The sequence below is a fragment of the Gopherus evgoodei genome, chromosome 3 (assembly GCF_007399415.2).
Source record: "Gopherus evgoodei ecotype Sinaloan lineage chromosome 3, rGopEvg1_v1.p, whole genome shotgun sequence".
Classification (NCBI taxonomy): Eukaryota; Metazoa; Chordata; order Testudines; family Testudinidae; genus Gopherus; species Gopherus evgoodei.
Window position 1 is genome coordinate 76152744 of NC_044324.1, and position 23301 is coordinate 76176044.

A 23301-nucleotide genomic window follows, 5' to 3' on the forward strand; every position below is an offset into this window, starting at 1 on the left:
GAAGAATCCTCTTCAGAGTTCGAAGAGGAATCTTTTGCTCCACCTAAGATCTATTGGTACCTAGGCTACACACCGGACTTCGGTACCAGCTCCCTACTTAGTGAATGGCACCAAGTCACTGGGGTGGCAGTATTGGAATCCATGGGGGTTCCCCTGGTACTGGGCCCCTCTTCCCACCATTCATACTTGGTGGTATCTGAGACACAAGCTACCGTTTTGTCCTGTTTGGCACTATACCCTGATTCTGGTACCCACCCTGGTGCCTATGTCCAAGAAATGGCCCCAGTGGATGTGGTGGAGGAAGCCCCTCCTTCAGTACAGGCCTCTTCCTCATCATCCCTGAGTGGGCCAGTTGCAGACTCTAGTTATCCGCTCCTGCCGGATGACTTCAGGGCCCACCAAGAGCTCCTGAAAAAGGTCGTCACAAACTTGGGACTAGAAATCGAGGAGCTCACGAAGTCTGCACACAGCCTAATTGACATCTTGGCTGCAGCAACTCCTTCCAGAGTGGCCCTGCCCATTATCAAGGTGGTGATGTGACCCATCAGGGCACTATGGCAGACTCCTTCTCTGCTCCCCACCTCAAAAAGGGCAGAGAAGAAATACCATGTCCAAACCAGTGAGTTTGAGTACTTTTACTCAACTCCCCCTTCCCTGGGGTCCCTGGCAGCATTGGCGGCACATAAGTGAAGTGCTATCCTCGGACATAAAGAGGCCAAGAGACCTGTTGGGACGTAAGGTTTATTTCATGGGCAGCTTCCAGTTGCGTATCTCCAACCAGTAGGCTCTATCGGAGAGGTACAATTTTAACCGGTGGGACTCATTGTCCAAATTTAAGAATTGCCTGCTGCAGGAGTTGAGGCAGGATTTCACAGGCATCCTAGAAAACGGCAAGGCAGTGGCCAGGATCTCCCTCGAGGAGGCTCACGATGTGGCTGACTCAGCAGCCAGGACTATGGCGTCAGCGGTCACTATGAGGTGCTGTTCATAGCTTCATTCATCAGGCTTCCCTCACGAAGTGGAGCAGTCCAACCAGGACCTCCCCTTTGAGGGGGACCTCACTGTTCTCTGAACAGATGGATTCCAAACTTCGTGGCCTCAAGGACTCAAGGGCCACCCTTTGCCCCTTGGGCCTTCACATGCTTCCTGCCTCCAGGAAGCATTTTATGCCCCAGCAGCCTCCCAGGTTCATGGCACCTCCAGGAGCCCTGCAAAAGAAAAGGGAAGGGTTATAAGCAACGCCAACCCCTACCTTCTACCTCTGTCGGGCTTGCATAGTTATCCCAGCAGGGCCAGGCAGGCTTTTTGAAGGCATGCCCGATGATGGTATACCAGTCTTGACACCAGATCCATCCCCCATTTTATTTTTGGATGCTGTTCACTCTTCAGCCTAGCATGGTCATATACAGTATCGGACCATTGGGTGCCCAGCACTATAACAATCAGTTTCACCCTCCAGTTTTCTTCCACTCCTCTCCCCATCCCTCTTCGGGGACCCTTTTCAGGAGCAGATTCTTGTCCAGGAGGTGCAAGCCTTTCTATGTGTAGGGGCCATAGAGGAGGTTCCTCAGTACTTGAAAAAGGAAGGGGTTTTACTCCTGATATTTCCTAATCCCGAAGGCCAACGGGGTCTATGGCCCATCCTGGACCTGTTTCGCCTCAACAAATATTTCAGAAACGGAGGCTCCGCATGGTCTCCCCAGCCTCCATCATTCCCTCCCTGGATCCAGGAGACTGGTACACTGCCCTTGATTTAAAGGACAATTATTTCCAAATCTAATTTTCTATGGTCACAGGAGATTTCTCAGGTTTGTAGTGGGTCAGTGCCACTACCAATACACTGTGCTTCCCTTTGGCCTGTTGGCAGCCCCATGAAGTGTATGGCAGTGGCGGCAGCCTTTCTCAGATGTTGAGACATGCAAGTCTACCGGTACCTTGACAACTGGCTGATCAAGAGTCACTCATAGGCTCAGGTCCAACACAGCATCAGTACAGTATATGCCACCTTCCAGGCCCTGGGTCTGGTGATGAACAAGTGGAAGTCAACTCTGGCCTGGTTCAGAGAAGAGAATTCGTCATGGCAGTGCTTGATTTGACACAGGCCAAGGCCTACCAGATTCTGAGCTATATCTGACCTGATCTCCGTCATGACCCACCTAGTAACAACAGCACATGTCTGCCTCAAACTATTGCGAAGCATGGCGGCATGTACCTGTGTGGTACAGTACCCAAGGATATGCCTCAGACCCCTCCAGATGTGGCTGGAATCAGTCTACTTGCCGAGAAGACATCACCTAGTCTCAATACTCACGATTCCACCTCCAGTCATCGCTTTGTTGACCTAGTGGAGAGACTCAGGATCAGTAATGGTAGGGATATCCTTTGCTGCTCCTCAATCATCCATTACCCTAGTCTGAGATACATCAGGCCTGGAGTGAGGAGCCCATCTGTGCAGTTTCAGGACTCAAGGCCTCTGGTCCCAGGAGAACCTTGCCCTGCATATAAAAGTTAGGTACGCTTGGCTTCCCCAGTTCTCAGGCAGAGTGGTGCAGATTCTGATAGAAAACATTGGTGCAGTGTTGTCCATCAACAAGCAGGGAGGAGCGCTGTGCCTTCAGCACTGTGCCAGGAGGCTCTCCAGCTATGGGACTTTTGCATGAAACACGCTATTCATCTTGAGGCATCACATCTCTCAGGAGCCCAAAATGCCCTGGCAGGCCACCTCAGCAGATCACTCATGGTGAGAAGAAAAGGGTCTCTTCACCTGGAGGTTGTCAGTGTCATCTTCCAGAGGTGGGGGCCTCCCCTGAAGGACCTGTTCTCCACAAGGCAGAACAGGAAATGCCATCAGTTCTGCTCACTGCATGGGCTATCTTTCCGATGCTTTCCAGCACTCAGGGGCAGACCACCTACTGTGTGCCTTCCCACTGATTCCATAGGTTCACACGGTCCTCCTGAAAATCAAACAGGAAAAGGCAAAGGTCATTCTCATAGCACTGGCATGGCCACACCAGCATTGGTTTGCCACGCTTTTGGACCTCTTTGTAGCAGGTCTACTCACACTCACACTCCGCCTGGACTTGATTTCACAAGACCATGGCCAGTTACTTCACCTGAACCTCGCCTCCCTGCACCTGACTGCATGGTTGCTTCGTGGCTGAACCCTGAAGAGAAGGCCTGCTCGCTTAGGGCTTGTCAGGTCTTGATAGGAGTAGGAAACCCTCCCCTAGGACTACCTACCTGGCCAAGTGGAAAAATTTCATTTGTTGGGCCTCTGAGCTGAACCTCTCTCCATTCTGATCTTCTCTGCAGTCAACTGTAGACTATCTGCTACACCTAAAGCATCAGGGTCTGTCTCTCCCATATATTAAGGTTCACCTGGCAGCCATCTCTACTTTCCACCCTCTGTGATGAATGGCAGATCTCCCGCAAGATGATGGCTTGATTTCTCATGGGGCTGGAAACACTCTACCCTCAAGTTCATGAGTGTCTTCCCCCTGTGGACCTAAACCTGGTCCTGTCGAGGCTTACAGGGCCACCTTTTGAATCGTTGGCATCATGCTCTCTACTACTTCTCTCCTCGTAATAGGTCATCTTCTTGGTGGCAATTACCTCTGCCAGAAAGGTCTCTGAGATCAAAACTGTGCCATCAGAACCCCCTTAAACAGTGTTCTCCAAGGACAAGGTCCAGCTGTGCCCCCATCTGCCATCATACGTTGGATATTAGGTGGACCCTCACCTTTTACATTGAGAAAACTAAGTCCTTCTTCAAGTCCACCCAACTCTTTGTAGCAATCGTGGAAGGAATGAGAGAGGTACCCGTGTCATTCCAAAGAATCTCATCCTGGATAACCAACTGTATCTGAACTTGCTACGAGCAGGCAAAAGTTCCACCTCCAGTCATAGTCATTGCTCATTCCTCAAGAGCCCAGACTTCGTTGGCAGCATTCCTTGCACAGATATCGATCCAAGACATTTGCAGAGATGCGACCTGGTTGTATGTTCAGACCTTCACTTCTTACTGCGCCATCACCCAGCAAGCCTGCAATGTGCCGGTTTCAGGAGAACAGTGTTGCAGTCAGCATGTCTATGAACTCCAAGCCCACCTCCGGGGATACTGCTTGTGAGTCAACTACCATGTAATGGACATGAACAAGCACTTGAAGAAAAAATGGTTACTAACCTTTTGTAACTGTTGTTCTTCAAGATGTTTCTCATTTCCATTCCATGACCTGTCCTTCTGTTGGAGTGAGCCGGCAAGAAAGAACTGAAAGGCATGGGGTCGGGGATGCCCCTTTTAGCAATGCATACACACATGACTCCAGAGGGCACTAATGCCAGCCCAACAGATTCCACAGAGGGGAAAAATCTCCAGCAACTGTGCACACACCTAGCATGGAATGGTCATGAGCAACGCATTTCGAAGAATAACAGTTACAAAAGGTTTGTAACCATTTTAACCTCATTCTATGCTTCTATTTTAGATAAAGTCTTGAAAGAAGAAGTTGACAAGTGGAGGATACAGCTAAATAATTTTTCTTCCCAAGTGATAGGAAAAACTATAGTTTACCTAAATGGTACAAGTCAGGCATGCCGTTTCCAAGAATGCAACTTGGGAAATTTGATTTGTGATGCCATGGTAAGAAACCACAGACTATAATTTAATCTGAATTAATATTTGAAGGCTTTGTGACAATTCAACTTTACTGGACTCTCTAGAGAGTTCTATGATTCTTGGGGTTTTGTGTTGCTTTCATGTTAAAGACTGGTAATAGTGAGATCCCTAGAGTCAATTTAATAGCTCTCAGGAACTCACTGCTATGCAAGTTTTGGGATGAAACTCCTTTTGTGGGGCCAGGGCTGTTCTCAATAGAACAAAAAAGAGAACGGATCAGAAATTTGTTCATTTATCCCTGTCACTTGTTGCACAGAGTTGTGTGGATACTACAAACCCTCTGGGAATAGTCATTTGAATTTTTAATGAAATTTGCTTTATTAGTATAATGGATGGTGCCCAATATTCACAGAAAGCCAATTTCTTATTCAAAAACAAGTTTTTATGCTGAAAATTTGCTGAAGAACTAAGGCTACCAATTAATTTTTAATTCACATGGCTGTTGTTCATGTCCACGGAGATTTGAATTAGAGTAAGATTTTTTTTTTCAAAACTGTCAAATGCTCCACTAAAATCCCAGGACAGTGATTGCTGCTATCTCTTCCCTTCAGCCACTATTTTTGTAATTTACCTGACACAGATACTAGATTAGTCTAATAGTGTCATAAACAGATAGCTAAGGGTTAATGTCTCTTTCACCTATAAAGGGTTAACAAACAGTGACCTGCAAACCCCTGACCAGAGGACCAATCAGGAGACAAGATACTTTCAAATCTCGTGGAGGGAGCCTTTGTTTGTGGGTTTTGGGTTTGGCTTTGTTCTCTCTGGGTCCAGGATGGGGCTAGAGGTGCAACCAGGTTTCTGCCAATCTCCCTGCTACAGTCTCTTATCTATTCAGAATTGTGAGTAAGAAAAGGCGGTCATAGTCTTTTAATTTGTTTTTTTTTTCATTTACATATGTGTACTTGCTGGAAATAGCTTAAATTGTATTTCTGCTGGAGAAAGTTTCTTTCTATTTTTTATAGTTAAAAGACCCTGTAACTTTTCACCATCTAAAGTACAGAGATAAACCTTTTACTTTTTTCTTTCTTTTTTTATTAAAAGTTTTGCTTTTAAGTCCTGTTTGATTTTTTTCTCCTAGTTAAGATTCAAGGGAATTGGTGGGGAGAAGGGAAGGATAAATTTTCTCTTTGTGTTATATTCACGCAGCTTGTATTGCCTCTGGGTGAGGGGGAAGGTAACAGTCCTCTCCGTGTGGTGATTCAAGAAGTTGAATCAGGCGATCTCCTAGTGTTCCCAGGGCGGGAAGGAGCTGGGAGGAAGAAGAGAGGGGGAAGGGAATGGTTTATTCCCCTTTGTTGTGAGACTCAGGGAATCTAGGTCTTGGGGTCCCCAGGGAAGGTTTTGGGGGGACCAGAGAGTATCAGGCCCTGGAAAATTCCTGATTGGTGGCAGCATATCAGATCTAAGCTGGTGATTAAGATTAGGGGAATTCATGCTAGTACCCATATTTTGGACGCTAAGGTCCAGATTTGGGAATTATACTACGACAAGTAGTGTTTATTCTTAAACCTGGCTGATTATTGCCCCATTATTCTATGGCAGTCTTTTGATTCTCTTGCTGTGTGTTTTCCATTTACTTTACTAGAGATAAATGCAGGAGGATCTCGTGCAACCAGTCTGACTTAAGTCAGGGTCTAATTTGGTCCTCTGAGCAACAGGTATATAGATTGCTCTTTACTCTTTGGAAAAATCTGCACTCCATTTGCTTTCCTCCAATCTTCTAGTTTTCTACCTTCCCAGGATTTTTAAGATGGTTTCAGATATTAAATGCTAGTGATACAGTAAGTTGCTCTGTCAGGTCCCTTAATCTTGAAGGCACATCGTTAGACTGGTTTATGTGTTTAAATTTTCTGATTCTTCCCCTTCAAGATTTTTATGAACAGCTATGTTTAAGATCTCTCACATTTCCTAATTTTTGAGATATGTTTAAATTATTGCTCTGTATTTCAACGTTTTCTGAAATAACACATCACCCTTTACTTTTCCTTTATGATGCTGTCTACAAATCATCCCTTCCCTCATTTAGCTTTGGCTTTAGAGGGTGCGGTTTAGCTTTCTACCTCCTATAATGTCACGCCCTTGTTTTCAAAAAATTCCAGAGATTGCAGGAAGAAAAGATAGAGAGAGGCTTATTTTTAAACTTGATTTGTTTCTAAAAATAATAAATAATAAAACTGTGGCTGCAGAATTTTTAAAAGTTCTTTAAAGATAGTTGTAAATGGCACAATTGATTGATTGGTTTTCTCCCTAACTCCTAGGGAGAAATACAGGCCTACTAACCTGGAAAAAGCTCCCAGAAACTCCGATTTTGTAACTTGTAAAATTCCTGCATATAGATTAAGCAAAGATTAAAAAGTGGTTAAAATATTTTATGCTAATGTTACAGATTTACAATAATCTCAAATATCGAGATGAAAATACATGGAATCATGTTTCAATGTGCATCATAAATGGCGGTGGGATACGGTCACCCATTGATGAACACAACAATAATGGTATGTTAGCTTGTTTAATGCTGCTTTTTATACTGTTGCCTGTACTTTTACATATTTTGCTATCATGCACTATACCAACTACAAAAGAAGAGTTTTTCTGGATTCAGGACTATGGCCTAATAGTGCCAATTCTTATAATTTGTAGTTCATGTCAGTAGTTTCTCTGGAACCACTAGCATGCATAAAAGTTAAGCACATTGTATACATAACTGATTCTGAAACACAATCAGAAACAACTAATATCTATATTTCAGTCCTTGAGGGTGCACAGTATAGTCTCAGAAGTAACAAATTAATTGAGCAAGCACCAATAGAATACTGGAATTTTAAGAATAATGAAGAATATTCTCTCAATAGAGCTTACCCATTTTAGTATTCTAGGCATTATCAAAATAGAGTTCCACTAACAGATAAAATTGGATCATATAAAAATCTGAACTGGCATACAGCCGTACTACCTCTTGTAAGCCTGGCCTAGATACCTAGGTTGCATCTGCACTGAGGCTATTCTCAACTTCTCCCACTGTTAGTCCAGTACTAATGCAGCTGCAACCATGCTGGCACTGTTGACAGAACTAGCAGGGTTTGGTCACTGATGTTTTTACCACTATGGCTTGTCATTATGCTCAGAAGAAGTGGAGATGGTATTCTTCACTTCCTGGTCTAAACTTTTATGTAGAGTGGCTATGTCTGTTAGGGTACATCTACACTACGGGATTTTTCCGATTTTACGTAAACGGGTTTTATAAAACGGGTTTGTATAAAGTCGAGTGCACACGGCCACACTAAGCACATTAATTCTGCGGTGTGCGTCCATGGTCCGAGGCTAGCGTCGATTTCCGGAGCGTTGCACTGTGGGTAGCTATTCCGTAGCTATTCCATAGTTCCCGCAGTCTCCCCTGCCCCTTAGAATTCTGGGTTGAGGGCCCAGTGGCTGATGGGGCAAAAATCATTGTCGCGGCTGGTTCTGGGTAAATGTCGTCAGTCACTCCTTCCTCCGGGAAAGCAACGGCAGACAATCATTTCGCGCCCTTTTTCTCTGGATTGCCCTGGCAGACGCCATAGCACGGCAACCATGGAGTCCGGTCAGCTTTTTTTTTCTTTTACAGTCACCGTATGTGTACTGGAAGCCGCGGACAGAGGCGATACTCCAGCACTACACAGCAGCATTCATTTGCTTTTGCATGATAGCAGAGACGGTTACCAGTCGTTCTGTACCGTCTGCTGCTGGTGTAAACTGGCAATGAGATAACGGTTATCTGTCCTTCTGTGCTGTCTGCTGCTATCATGGGTGCCCCTGGCTGAGATCGGCCAGGGGCGCAAAGGCAAAACTGGGAATGACTCCCCGAGTCAATCCCTCCTTTATGGTTTCTAAAAATAGAGTCAGTCTTGCCTAGAATATGGGGCAAGTGTACTAGAGAAGCAGTGTATCAGAGAGCACAGCTGCTCCACGTCGGATCCCACAGAAATGATGAGCTACATGCCATTCACGGAGGGTGCCTCTGCAACAACTCCACCCATTGCTTCGCTCCTCCCCCAACCTTCCTGGTCTACCGTGGCAGTGTCCTCCCCCATTTGTGTCATGAAGTCATAAAGAATGCAGGAATAAGAAACAATGACTTGTTAGTGATATAAAATGAGGGGGAGGCAGCCTTCCGGTGCTATGACAGTCCAGGCAGGACATTAAGTGGTGCGGGGGAGAGGAGCCCAGCATATCGCTGCTATGATAGGCCAGGCAGGACAGAATCTTTTCTTTACACAGGAAAGGGCCATCAGCCCCCAGTTGCTATGATGAGGACAGTTACCAGCCGTTCTGTACCATCTACTGGGAATGACCGAGAATCATTCCTATTTTCACCCAGGTGCCCCCGGCCAGCCTCACCTGAAGCCAGCCAGGAGCACTCACAGGTTGATAACAAGGACGGTTACCAGTCCTACTGCACCGTCTGCCACCAGGCAGGGGAGAGGAGTGGATACTGCTCTTCACTGCTGCAGTATCGCGTCTACCAGCAGCATTCAGTAGACATAGGATGACGTTGAAAGAAGTCAAGAAATGATTTCTTTCCCCTTTCTTTCACGTGGGGGTGGGGAGTAAATTGATGAGCTATTCCTTGAACCACGCCAGACAATGTGTTTGAACCTACAGGCACTGGGAATCAGCCAAGAATGCAAATACTTTTCGGAGACTGCTGGGGACTGTGGGATAGCTGAAGTCCTCAGTACCCCCTCCCTCCCTCCATGAGCGTCCATTTGAGTCTGGGTTCCCGTTATGCTTGTCACGCAGCACTGTGTAGCCTGGAGATTTTTTTTTCAAACGCTTTGGCATTTCGTCTTCTGTAACGGAGCTTTGATAGAACAGATTTGTTTCCCCATACAGCGATCAGATCCAGTATCTCCCGTACGGTCCATGCTGGAGCTCTTGTTGGATTTGGGACTGCATTGCCACCCATGCTGATCAGAGCTCCATGCTGGGCAAACAGGAAATGAAAATCAAAATTTCGCAGGGCTTTTCCTGTTTACCTGGCCACTGCATCTGAGTTGAGATTGCTGTCCAGAGTGGTCACAGTGGTGCACTGTGGGATACCGCCCGGAGGCCAATATCATCGATTTGCGGCCACACTAACCCTATTCTGATATGGTAATACCGATTTTAGCGCTACTCCTCTCGTCGGGGAGGAGTACAGAAACTGATTTAAAGAGCCCTTTATATCGATATAAAGGGCCTCGTTGTGTGGACGGGTACAGCGTTAAATTGGTTTAACGCTGCTAAAATCAGTTTAAACGCGTAGTGTAGACCAAACCTTAGAAACCTGTTATGTTCTGCCACATAGGTAAGTGAATTCTGTATCCTCTTATGGTGCCATAACGTCAATCTAATATTACAAAATCTAAGAACAATTTGTTTTAATTTTGAATAACTCATTTTATAGGACTGTTATAGCAATTGCAAGCAACTGGATAAGCTGGCTAAATTTTGTAAGAACTTCTGTTTTTCTTGTCCCAGGATTGACTGGTAGCTATTTTCCACTTATCTTTTTTCATATGGCAAGAGAGGTGATTAGCAACATTCAAATAACCAAATTCAGAGCAGCGAGGCAGCAGGTAGCTTGGAAAGTGGCTGCTTGTAAATTCTGAGATGTTGCTGGCAAACAATTGAAGCAAGTACTCATTTACAGTGTGGTCCATCATTTGCGACTGACTGGTGTCCAGAGTCATTTTGCGCTGTTTCCAGGGTAGGTTGAAGCCTGGAAGTACTTTTGTGGAGATGGCAGTAAGGTGATTGCTTGGGACATTGGCACTGTCCCAGAATTCTTTCCTGTGTGCCTCAGGATTGTATGACAATGCTTAAGAGCTTTAGCCTGATCCCAGAAAAGCTTGTGATATTTCAGGCATATCTTTGGGAAGTTCTGGAAGTCCTCAACAGTGTCCAGGTCCTTCTCCTTCAGAACTTTTGAAAGATAGTCATACATAGCATGGGACAGAGCTCCTACATTAAGTAGGTACACATGTAAAGCTGGTCCTATGGTTCTCTGATTCGGTCCCAGACATGGACTCTTGACACATTTTTGCAAACTGACATCTAGTAGCCTTTGACAATATCCATTGTGTTCATTATTAAGGTGTAGCAGAAGCATCACAATAAAAGTTGTCACCTTGCTCCCGTTTCCACTAGTGAAGCTGCAGTATTGGTGAGTTATGCATATCACAACATAAGCAGAGGTAGAAAATCCTTAGATATGTCTAGCTGGCCAGTTTGGAAAACTGAGATCAGAAGATGGAACCTCTATTCCTGTATTATTAAATTACATTGCTTCAAATGATACACGGCTTTATAGGTTATGTAACACACTATTAAGTGATCTGAAACAAGATATGTAAGGTGCTTTCATGTAAAACAAATGTTCTTCATAATAAATGTTGTTCTATCCAAGGTACTATTACGATGGAGGACCTGCTAGCTGTGCTGCCATTCGGAAGTACTTTTGATCTGGTTGAGTTAAAAGGCTCCACTCTCAAAGAAGCATTTGAGCACAGTGTGCACAGACATGGACAAGGAACTGGCGAGCTGCTGCAGGTCGGGGGTTAGTTACTCTTTTTTTTTCTTTGTAATTATTCTTCTTCTTCGAGTGATTGCTCATATCCATTCCAGTTAGGTGTGCGCGCCGCGCGTGCATGTTCGTCGGAAACTTTTTACCCTAGCAACTCCAGTGGTCCGGCAGGTCGCCCCCTAGAGTGGCGCTGCCATGGTGCTTGATATATACCCCTGCCGGCCCACCCGCTCCTCAGTTCCTTCTTACCGCCGTGTCGGTCATTGGAACTGTGGAACACAGCTTGGCTGCCTTCCACGTCCCTAGCTCTCCTTCGTTGTACAGTTCATAGTTGTAGTTAGTAGTAAATAGTTGTTAAGTATAGTTAGTTGAGTAGTATTTTGTAAATAGTTGTAAATATTTGTTAGCCGGTTTGGGCCATAGCCCTTCCCAGCACCCGGCACCGGGCCCATGCCTGGTTCGCTGTGCTTCAAACAATGCACTGCCTGTAAGAAGCCGATGCCGACCAACGATCCCCACGATGCGTGCCTAAAGTGCCTGGAGGAATCGCACATCTCGGACAAGTGCCGCATTTGTAAGGCTTTTAAGCCTAGAACAAAGAAGGAGAGAGACCAGAGATTGAGGACTCTCTTTATGGAAGCGGCACTCAACCCGGCAGCTTCACAGACCGTCGCCTCTCCACCGGCACCGGACCGCGCCGGCACCGGAAAGACTCCCCGGCACCGTCCTTCCCCGGCACCGGGTCCCGAAGCAAGGCCCTCGAAGTCTGCAACTCCATCCAGGCACACTCGAGTGGAGTGCCCGGCACCTATCTCGGCCGCGGCACCACCGACAGGGATCCCATCGACTCCGGGCCCGGAGGGTCCGTCGAGTCCGGTCCCTCCTAGCTCCCCCATAAGATCTGGGGTTGAGCTACTGGTCCCATCGACGCCTGAGACTTTTGCCTCGGCACGGGACCTAATCGCTCTGACAGAGCCAGCTCAGCCTCCACTCCCGGTACCTCCGGTGCGGGTTGTGTCCAGAGGCAAGCCGACAATGAGAGCGCCGTCTCGGGACTCACGTTCGCTGTCCAGGTCCCGTCACCGTGGACGCTCCCGATCCCGGCGCCGCTCGCAGTCCCGGCACTGCTCCCCTCGGCGGTTCCGGTCGCACTCGCGGCACCGGTCATCCTCCAAACAGTCCCGGTCTGGTTCCAGTCACCGATACCGGCACCGGGACTCTAGGAGCCATTCCTGCCTTAGATCAACTCCCCGGTCGACCTCCCGGCACCGAGCTGGTGGCAGGTCCCGGTCCCGGTCGACCTCCCGGCACCGTGTCAGTGGCAGGTCCCGGTCCTGATCCCGGCACCGAGTCGGCGGCAGGTACCGGTCCCGCTCCCGGCACCGAGTCCAAGACAGGCCCCAGTCCCGATCCCGGCACCGGTATGACTCCTGGTACCGGTCCCCGGCACCGAGAACATCTTCGGCGTCAGGATGAAGGGATGGCTACCAGCCGCGTTCGGCTCCTCCATGGCCCTCCAGGCAGCTGTCTGTATCGTCACAGGCGGACAGTGTTTATGCACTGGACACAGACAGGCACGCGGCCCTTTTTCAAGACCCTCCTCAACAGGACCAGGGACCGCAGCAGTGGGGATTTTGGATGCCCTGAGCATACCACCAAGCCCAGGGCCCCCAGCAGCTTCCTCCTAGGCCTGCGACGACGGAGCACAGGGCGCCGGAGGCATCGTTGTCTCGCCCCCCTCCCTCTCCGGACGCGGAGGACAGGTCCAAACAGCAGGACCCTGAGCTCCCTCCGGAGTCAGAGGCGCAGGCTCAGACAGACCCCCCTATGGACACTCTCTTGCCAAGGGTCTCCTCATCGTCTTCTCCCGATGAGGCTGTGGCAGGCACTTCTTCCACCAGCCCTCCCCCACTCGACCTCAGGGCACACCAGGACCTCCTCAGGCGCGTAGCGCAGAACTTAAACCTACAAGCAGAGGAGGTCTCCGAGATCGAAGATCCCGTGGTGAGCATCCTCTCCTTAGATGCTCCCACCAGGGTCGCCCTGCCCTTGATTCGGACTATCCAGGCCAACGCCAATACAATCTGGCAATCGCCGGCCTCCATCCCCCCTGCGGCGTGAGGCGTGGAGCGGAAGTACATGGCCCCCTCCAAGGGCTATGAGTACCTCCATGTTCACCCGACACCCTGCTCCCTCGTAGTGCAGTCAGTGAACGAGAGGGAGCATCATGGACAAGAAGCCCCAGCTCCCAAATCCAAAGAGGCCAGGCGTATGGACCTCCTCGGCTGCAAGGTCTATTCAGCGGGGGCCCTTCAGCTCAGGGTTTCCAACCAGCAAGCCCTCCTTAGCCGCTACGCCTTTAACTCTTGGGTGGCAGCGGATAAGTTTAAGGAGCTGTTGCCACAGGAGGCACGTCAAGAATTTGCGGCAATTCTTGACGAGGGCAAGAAGGTCGCAAGAACCTCGTTGCAGGCCTCCTTGGACGCAGCAGACTCGGCCGCTCGTACCCTCGCCTCAGGGGTTACAATGCGCCGCATCTCCTGGCTTCAGGTTTCTGGCCTTCCACCGGAGCTCCAATATACCATCCAGGACCTCCCGTTCGAAGGCCAGGGCCTGTTCTCGGAGAAGACAGACCCCAGACTAAAAAGTCTAAAGGACAATCGGGTCATCATGCGCTCCCTTGGGATGCTACGCCCGGGACACAACACAGACCCTTCCGGCCGCAGCAACAGCACCAGCGCCGGCCGTTCCCCCAGCTCCGCCAGCGCCAGGACCTCAATAGGCGCCGCGGCAGAAATGGCAGGCGCAGACAGTCGGGGAACCAAGGGGGACAGAATCAGAGCTCCTCCAAAGCCCCGCCTGGACCCAAACCTTCGTTTTGAAGGTGCACCCGAGGGCGCAGTACCAGTTTCCCCCACGGATCCTTCCCCCCGTTTTCCAACCGCCTTTCGTTTTTCCTCCAGGCGTGGACCCAAATAACATCCGACCGATGGGTCTTACGCATTGTGCAGACGGGATACCGTCTGCAGTTTACGTCTTTCCCTCTCTCCCGCCCCCCACCCTCGTCCCTCTTCAGGGACCCCTCTCACGAGCAAGTCCTCTGCCAGGAGGTGCAGACGCTTCTCGACAAAGGGGCCATAGAGGCGGTTCCGGAGAACGAGAAGGGCAAGGGGTTTTATTCCCGCTACTTTCTCATCCCCAAGGCCAAGGGAGGCCTCAGACCTATCCTCGACCTGCAGGAACTCAACAAACATCTGGTGAAGTTGAAGTTCCGCATGGTATCCCTGGGGACCATTATCCCATCCCTGGATCCTGGAGACTGGTACGCCGCCCTCGACATGCAGGACGCTTACTTTCATATCGCCATATTACCACATCACAGGCGTTTCCTTCGGTTCGTGGTCGACCGCCATCACTACCAATTCGCGGTCCTCCCGTTTGGCCTCTCTACGGCCCCGAGGGTATTCACCAAATGCATGGCTGTCGTCGTCGCATATCTTCGGCGCAGTCGCATTCACGTGTTCCCTTACCTCGATGACTGGCTGATCCGAGGCACATCGGAGCTGCAGGTCCACAACCATGTCCGCAGGATCAGCGGCCTCTTTACTACCTTGGGCCTCATTATCAACATGGACAAGTCCACTCTGCTCCCCACGCAGAGGATAGAGTTCATCGGGGCCGTTCTGGACTCCACCTTGGCCAGGGCCCTTCTGCCGTTGGCCAGGTTCCAGTCACTGTCGGCCATTATTCAACGCTTGCAGGCGGCCTCCCTGACCTCTATAAGGACATGCCTAACCCTCTTAGGCCACATGGCGGCCTGCACATTCGTGACAGGTTATGCGCGGCTCCGCGTGAGGCCCCTCCAATCTTGGCTCATCGCGCAGTACCGGCCGACCAGACATTCGCTGGACACTGTTGTCACCATCCCCCAGGGGGTGTTGGATTCCCTTCGGTGGTGGCTAGACCAGTCCGTCGTGTGTGCGGGTCTCCCGTTTCATCCGCCCCAACTCTCGGTGTCCCTAACAACGGATGCCTCAGATCTCGGCTGGGGGGCCCACCTGGGAACCCTGAGGACACAAGGCCTGTGGTCCCCGCAGGAGGTGGATTTACACATCAACATGCGGGAGTTAAGAGCGGTCCACCTTGCTTGTCAAACATTCTCTCATCAGCTCCTAGGTCGTTGTGTCGTGGTGTTCACCGACAACACAACGACCATGTACTATATCAACAAGCAGGGTGGCACCAGATCCTATGTCACGAGGCGATGCAACTCTGGGACTTTTGTATAGCCCACTCCATTCACCTCACGGCTTCCTTCCTCCCCGGAGTATGGAACACGCTGGCGGATCGCCTGAGCAGATCCTTCCTCATGCACGGGTGGTCCCTTCGCCCGGACGTCACCCTCTCGCTCTTCCAGAGGTGGGGTTGTCCCCGCGTGGACCTCTTTGCATCCAGGGGGAACAGGAAATGCCAGGCGTTCTGCTCCTTTCAGGGCCGGGAACCCGGGTCTATAGCAGACGCCTTCCTTATTCCGTGGACAACCCACTTGTTCTACGCGTTCCCTTTGTTCCCACTGGTCCACAAGGTCCTTCTGAAGGTGCGCAGGGACAGGGCCCGCGTGATTATGGTAGCTCCAGCGTGGCCCAGGCAACATTGGTACCCCATGTTGCTGGACCTGGCCATAGCCAACCCAGTCCCCCTGCCCCTTCACCCGGACCTGATCACCCAGGACCACAGTACTGTCTGTCACCCGGACCTCCAGTCGCTGCACCTAGCAGCGTGGCTCCTGCATGGCTGACCAGATCCGAATTATGCTGCTCTACCCCGGTACGTGAGGTACTCTTGGGCAGCAGGAAGCCTTCCACCAGAGCGACGTACTCGGCCAAGTGGAAGCGTTTCTCCTGTTGGTGCACGGAGAGGGGTTTCCTCCATATGGACGTTTCGGTCGCAGATATTTTGGACTATATTTGGTCCCTCAAGCAACAGGGCCTGGCAATATCGTCCCTTCGGATTCACCTGGCGGCTATCTCCACCTTTCATCCGGGTGGGGATGGCCGCTCCGTTTTCTCTCACCCGATGGTGACTAGATTCCTGAAGGGGATGGAACGTCTATACCCCAATGTCCGACCCCCTGCCCCTACCTGGGATCTCAACCTGGTTCTGACTCGGCTCATGGGGTCCCCCTTTGAGCCGTACGCGACTTGCTCCCTGCTCTATCTTTCTTGGAAGACTGCCTTTCTAGTAGCCATTACCTCAGCTAAACGGGTGTCGGAACTCCGGGCTCTCACGGTAGATCCCCCGTATACGGTCTTCCATAAAGATAAGGTGCAGCTGAGACCGCACCCGGCCTTTCTCCCCAAGGTGGTCTCAGCCTTTCACGTCAACCAGGAGATCTTTCTTCCCGTTTTTTTCCCAAAGCCTCATTCCTCACGCAGGGAGCAACAGCTCCACTCGCTTAATGTCCGTCGGGCTCTCGTGTTTTATGTGGAGAGGACCAAACCGTTCCGCAAATCCCCCCAGCTTTTCGTGGCAGTAGCGGACTGCATTAAGGGGCTTCCCATTTCCTCACAGAGGTTATCCTCGTGGGTAACGTCCTGTATCAGGACCTGCTATGACTTGGCTCACGTTCCTACGGGCCGTGTGACTGCGCACTCTACCAGGGCGAAGGCGTCGTCGCTGGCTTTCCTCGCCCATGTGCCCATCCAGGAGATCTGTCGGGCAGCGACCTGGTCATCGGTCCACACCTTTGCTTCCCATTACGCCCTGGTCCAGCAGTCCAGAGATGACGCGGCCTTCGGCTCGGCAGTGCTCCATGCCGCGACTTCTCACTCCGACCCCACCGCCTAGGTAGGCTTGGGATTCACCTAACTGGAATGGATATGAGCAATCACTCGAAGAAGAAAAGACGGTTACTCACCTTTGTAACTGTTGTTCTTCGAGATGTGTTGCTCATATCCATTCCATACCCGCCCTCCTTCCCCACTGTTGGAGTAGCCGGCAAGAAGGAACTGAGGAGCGGGTGGGCTGGCAGGGGTATATATCAAGCGCCATGGCGGCGCCACTCTAGGGGGGGACCTGCCGGCCCACTGGAGTTGCTAGGGTAAAAAGTTTCTGACGAACGTGCACGCACGGCGCGCACACCTAACTGGAATGGATATGAGCAACACATCTCGAAGAACAACAGTTACAAAGGTGAGTAACCGTCTTTTATTCTCTTTCCAATATAGCCATACTTCATGCTGCCCTTATTGGCATTTATACTTCTGGGGAACCAGCTGCACTGCCCCAAATGGAAATGAAATAAAATTGAAAATACATTTATCTTCATGGCAGTTCTATGCACCATTCTGTTGCACTGCTTTTCTCTTTTTTCATCACTAATGAAATCTAGAGGCAGGTCAGTGTTGTTGCTGGAGACTACAGAACTACTCCCTCTTTTGTTCAGGCTTCCAAATTTTTGCCTCTCGGGGTGGAACAAGTTAGTGGTTCAGTTTTCCCCACCATTTTGTTTTTAACTTTATTTTTATTCATTGTTGTGCGGCTGCGACATCAGTCTTCCCCCTCCTCCCTGGCTCAGGTAAATAGCATCGTGGTGGCTTCAGCCACCTTCACCTGTCATTCCAGTGCTTCTCTGCAGGACTCCTCTGCCCCTTCAGTCCCTGGCTAAAACTAAGTAATGTTCCCTGTGTAAGGCAGCACTTAGATGCTCTACTGAGGGCAAATTGTGTCCTGTCTGTTACCAACCAGCTGAGCCTCGCGCTGCCAGATACAGGGCTCAGAGTCAGACCAGCAGCTCAGGTCCCCACCCTGCTCCAAGGAGCCGTGACGCCAATGCAGAAAAGCCTGAGCGGGAGCTTCTGAGCGTCTGGGGGGAGAGAAGGACGCTACCCAGCTAGTTCAGAAGGTGGGTTGCTCATCAGACCTGGGCCAGAGAGAGAAACCCCCCTGAAAGGAGCCAGAGTCCCTCCCTGGCTACTGAAGTGGGACCTCTTCTCCCTGCAGGAAAGGAAAAAGGCTCCTATACAGCAACCCTGCCTCTCCCTGTGAATTGAGGAATTCTTATGATGTTCAAAGTAAGTCTGGCAAACTCCTCAGTGGTCCCCAAAAGGTAAAGCAAGCTTCACCTTTGCAGCACAGCAGTTAATATTGTCAGTGAACAATGTATGCAATTGTCAGTGGACAATGGATGCAAACAGGAGATAAACCCTTCCTTTGCCTTCCCCAAGGCAGTGTTTGCTGGGGCTTTTCTGCTACACAGAGGCTCTCGCAGTGCTCTGTATCATGCTTACCACCTCTTCTCCACCCTGCAGCATGTCTGGGCCAGCAGAGGAGCCTGTCGTTCCAGGGCAGTCCTGCCTTAGGCTGCAATATAAAGGGAATTGTGGTTCCACTCAGAACCATCACTGCCAGGGAAAAGGGCTCAGATTTCACACAGCAGCAGAATGGAATTGCCTTCTGATCATCAGCCATAATTTAAACCCTTGCACTGCCCAAAAATGGCTTAGAAGGTGGAAGGTAGGAAAGAGTCTCTTGTTCTCATACCCCTCCACCCCCCGCAAATGACTGTCTCCACATTAAAGCTTGAGAAGTACTTCCGGCAGTCTGACCAGAAGAGATGAAGAATCCACTCCCAACCACGCTGCACCATCATGGGGTTACAGAGGTGTAAATGTGAGATCCTTCCCCATGTTCAAAATGATCCTGACTGATTGCTTGACTGCATGGTGGGGGGATGGGATTTCCAATATGCACTAACGTGCTACATATTAACTAGTCCACGTACACCCTGTTAGTGCTCACGAAGAGTTCCCTAGTGTGTGTTAACAGCACTACGTTGAAACACGCTAGGAGACTTCTCGTATGCACCAGCAGGGTTCACACGGACCAACTAATGTGCAAAACATTAATGCATGTTAGAAATCCTAACCTCGTCATGTCTATATGGCGGTGTAATGGGCAAGACCTGGGTAAAGACCCGAGTGGTACTAGACTGCTCCTACTTACTTGGGTGCTAGCTAGGCTGAAGGATCAATGCAGGCAGCCTTTCAAACCCCCCCGGACACTTAGCAAGCTATTCCTACAGTCAAGATGTGTACCAGTAGCCCTCCTTGGTGGTATGATCCCCTAGACCAGGACAGATAGCAAGCTACCTCCCCCCTCTAACGTCCAGGGCAAATACCATACACACATCACCAAAGAACCCTCCCTCTCCCCCCGCCCCAAAAAAAAATACCCTGCAAGACTTTTTTAGTACAGGATGTTAGTGGCTAGCAAGGAACTTATTAATTTAGTAAAATACCATATTAGACACAGTTTCCCATGGATACCTCCTTAGGACATCATAAGAGCCAAAAGTAGACTTCTGATTAAAACCGAATGTTAAACTAAGTGTTTCCATAAAAACAAATTATATAAATGTTGGGAGTGTAAGATTGGCTTCAGAAGGTTTGTCACTTCCAAAAAAGGAAGAAAAAAATGAACAAATAAAAAGCCCCATAGCTCATAAGAGCGATGATGCACTGCTTCAGATATGCCCTTTCAGACCAAACACATTGCATACACTTTAGTAAGAAAAGCCTTCCTCAGCTAGGGGTATGATCCTTGCTTGGAGTGAGATGTCCCAGATTTTGTTCTGGCCAAACTCTTGATGTGATTTGTGATGAGCAATGGCTTCTAACTCTCTGGCTACAAGGAATCCATGTTATACCCATGAATAGCTATTACTTTTCCTAAAGAAGATATCTTGTGCATCCCAGTTTCCAGATGAGGAGCTGTTTGTGGAGGCAGAGAAATTAGTATCTGAGAGATCAGAGAGATTTCAATCCTCACTATCAAAACCAGCATAAAAATCCATCGGTTGTTACCACTACCAAGGGTATCCAAGAAGGGATTATTCTTCTAGCAGAAGAAAAATCTGGAGTAGTGCTGGAATTATGAATAATATTAGAAATTCATATTCATAATATGAGACCACCAGACACTAATTTAACCATAAAATCCTATGTTAAGTACAAAGGCCAAATGGTACTTTATACAATTGCTCTAAACATGCCTAGCAGCCTGAAAATAAAGTCACTACACCCAATACAGTAACAAAGTATTCATGGCCATGATCATTATACTTACAAGTAGGCCAGGCCTAGGGAAAGCTCTCTCATTTGGGCAGATCAGGTAGGGTCTGACAAAGAACCCTCAAATTCAAAATTATTTTTACACCCTTTAACAAACAAGTAATGTCATTGCCAATTACTGACTTCAGCTAAAAAAACAATTTGAGACAATTCCTTCTTAGGGTACGTCTACACTACAGGATTATTCTGATTTTACAGAAACCGGGTTTTGGAAACAGATTGTATGAAGTCGAGTGCACGTGGCAACACTAAGCCCATTAATTTGGCGGTGTGCGTCCATGTACTGAGGCTAGTGTATATTTCCGGAGGGTTGCACTGTGGGTGGCTATCCCATAGCTATCCCATAGTTCCTGCAGTCTCCCCCACCCATTGGAATTCTGAGTTGACATCACAATGCATGATGGGGCAAAAACAGTGTCGTGGGTGCCATAGCACGGCAACCATGGAGCCCGTTTAGCCTTTTTTCACTGTTCCTGTATGTCTACTGGATGCTGCTGACAGACGCGGTACTGCAGTGCTACGCAGTAGCATCCCCTTGCCTTTGCAAGTCAGCAGAGATGGTTACCAGTCATATTGTACCGTCTGTTGCTGTCATGGGTACTCCTGGCCGGCCTCGGTGAGGTCGGTCGGGGGAGCATGGACAAAAATGGGAATGATTCCCCAGGTCATTCCCTTCTTTAAGTTTTGTCTAATGGAGAGTCAGTCCTGCCTAGAATATCAGACAAGCCTACTAAAGAAACAGAGAGGCAAACAACTACTCCGGGTCAGAGCCCCAGACATCCCACAGAAATGATGAGCTGCATGCTATTCTAGCGGGTGCCCCTGCAACAATCCCACCACCTGTTGCTTCCCTCCTGGGCTACCGTGGCAGTTATCCCCCCCATTTGTGTGATGAAGTAATAAGGAATGCATGAATAAGAAACAACACTACTTTATTGTCTCTGCAAGCAGAGATAAAAGGTGGAGGGGAGAGGAGTGCAGCCTCCAGCTGCTATGATACTCCAGGCAGGAGTGAATCTCCAGGAGACAAAGCTTAAAGAAGGGAATGACTGGGCACCCCCGGCCAACCTCACTGAGGCCATCCTGGAGTACTCATGGGATGATGATGACGGATACCAGTCCTATTGTACCATCTGCTATCGGGAAGGGAAGGGAAGGGATGGGAATGCTGCTGTGTAGTGCTGCAGAACCGCATCTGCCAGCAGCATCCAGTAGACATACGGTGACACTGAAAAAAGGCGAGAAACGATTTTTTCCCCTTTTCTTTCACGGGAGAGGGGGGGCTGATGACGTATACCCTGAACCACCCGCAACAATGTTTTTGACCCTTCAGGCTTTGGGAGCTCAGCCAAGAATGCAAATGGTTTTCGGAGAGTGTGGGAACTGTGGGATAGCTGGAGTCCTCAGTCGTCCCTCCCACCCGCTCCGTGAGCATCCATTTGATTCTTTGGCTTTCCGTTATGCTTGTCTCAGCTCCTCCACGCTGCATTGTGTTGAGTCCCTGTTGTGGCCTCTGTCTATCGTAGCCTTGGAGATTTTTTCAAATGCTTTGGCATTTCATCTTTTGGAATGGAGTTCTGATAGAACAGATTCATCTCCCCATACAGAGATCAGCTTCAGTATCTCCCATATGGTCCATGCTGGAGCTCATTTTTGATTCTGGGACAGCATGGTCACCTGTGCTGATCGGCGCTCCACACTGGGCAAACAGAAAATAAAATTCAGAAGTTAGCGGGGCTTTTCCTGTCTACCTTGCCAGTGCATCCAAGTTCAGATTGCTGTCCAGAGCAGTCACAATGGTGCACTGTGGGATAGCACCCGGAGGCCAATACCGTCTAATTGTGGCCACACTAACCCTAATTCAAATGGCAATACCAATTTCAGTGCTACTCCTGTCGTCGGGGAGGAGTACAGATATCGACATTAAGAGCCCATTATATCGATATAAAGGGCTTTGTTGTGTAGATGGGTGCAGGGTTAATGCAATTTAACACTGCTAAGTTCGATATAAACTCGTCGTGTAGACCAGGCCTTAGTTCCAGTCTTAATTCAGATAAGATTTACAACCACCTTTCTTCCCAAGGCCTTTCTGGCCAACAGTTTTCCATTGCACCTGGCTTCAGATAGGCTCTACTTTTAAAATAATACTGGTCTCTGGGGTGGGAACATTTATGTTGGCTCCTTTCTAGACTGATTTCCTTTGTCTTATTTAAAACCATCTGCGTGCACCCTTATCAGCCAGAGGCCTTCTTTTTAGAAGCGTCCCCTTATCTCAGTTATTGTTTGAGCCAGATATCCTATCTGCTTCATTCCTTCTAGCCTTATAACTCACTGTTTTCAAGGCCTCCCTTCTGCTTGTGAGTCAGGGCCTTTCTTTGCAACATGCATCTTACTTCCTTGACCAAGCTTAAGCTGACACATTCTTTAATTTCATATTTATGCTACAAACAGAAATTTCCAAGGAAACCTAGGTAAGTTTTCTTTCAAACCAACCAAATCCTCAACATGATGGGGCGGGGGGAGGGAATTTGTGTACAAGAGCTTAGAGATCTGCCACAAGATTCTTCCTTCTGATTCACCCTCTGCATCCTGAGTCTTAAGTGGCAGGTAGCAGTCAGAGTAAAGCACAGGTTGCACATTAATCCTATATCCCTGCATAGATAGCATGCAATCAATACCCTGTGTAGGGAAATAGTCTGTCAGAAACCGGGATGGGGATGGTTATGCCTAGTCAGAGCTGTGGCAGGCTAGTGGCTGGAGCCTGTGGGACAGAGCCAGGATCAGGAGTCCAGAGCAAGGCTGGAACAAGGCCAGAGTAAGAGCAAGGCAGGGGCAGGATGAGGAACAAGGCTGGAGCAGGCTAAGGCTTGTGGATTCTGGTTCCGCTATCAGGTAGAGAAGAGTTCCAACTTATGAGTCACCAAACCAGCTCCAGACATGTGGCTTGG

At 49.2% G+C, this 23301-nt stretch overlaps 1 protein-coding gene across 5 annotated transcripts in view; it reads left to right on the plus strand.

Moving 5' to 3' along the window:
• NT5E (5'-nucleotidase ecto) overlaps positions 1 to 23301 on the plus strand; it is a 54775-nt gene that overhangs the window by 21484 nt on the left and 9990 nt on the right. The window contains exons 5-8 of one of the 5 annotated variants that reach the window (XM_030555866.1): positions 4485 to 4639; positions 7065 to 7173; positions 11106 to 11255; positions 18225 to 18295. In XM_030555866.1, the coding sequence (XP_030411726.1) occupies positions 4485 to 4639; positions 7065 to 7173; positions 11106 to 11255; positions 18225 to 18274 (464 nt within the window). In that variant the 3' untranslated portion in view covers positions 18275 to 18295. Of the gene's footprint in view, positions 1 to 4484; positions 4640 to 7064; positions 7174 to 11105; positions 11256 to 17449; positions 18201 to 18224; positions 18296 to 23301 lie in introns of those variants that run through there. The other 4 variants (XM_030555868.1, XM_030555865.1, XM_030555864.1 and 1 more) reach the window with 4 other exon arrangements.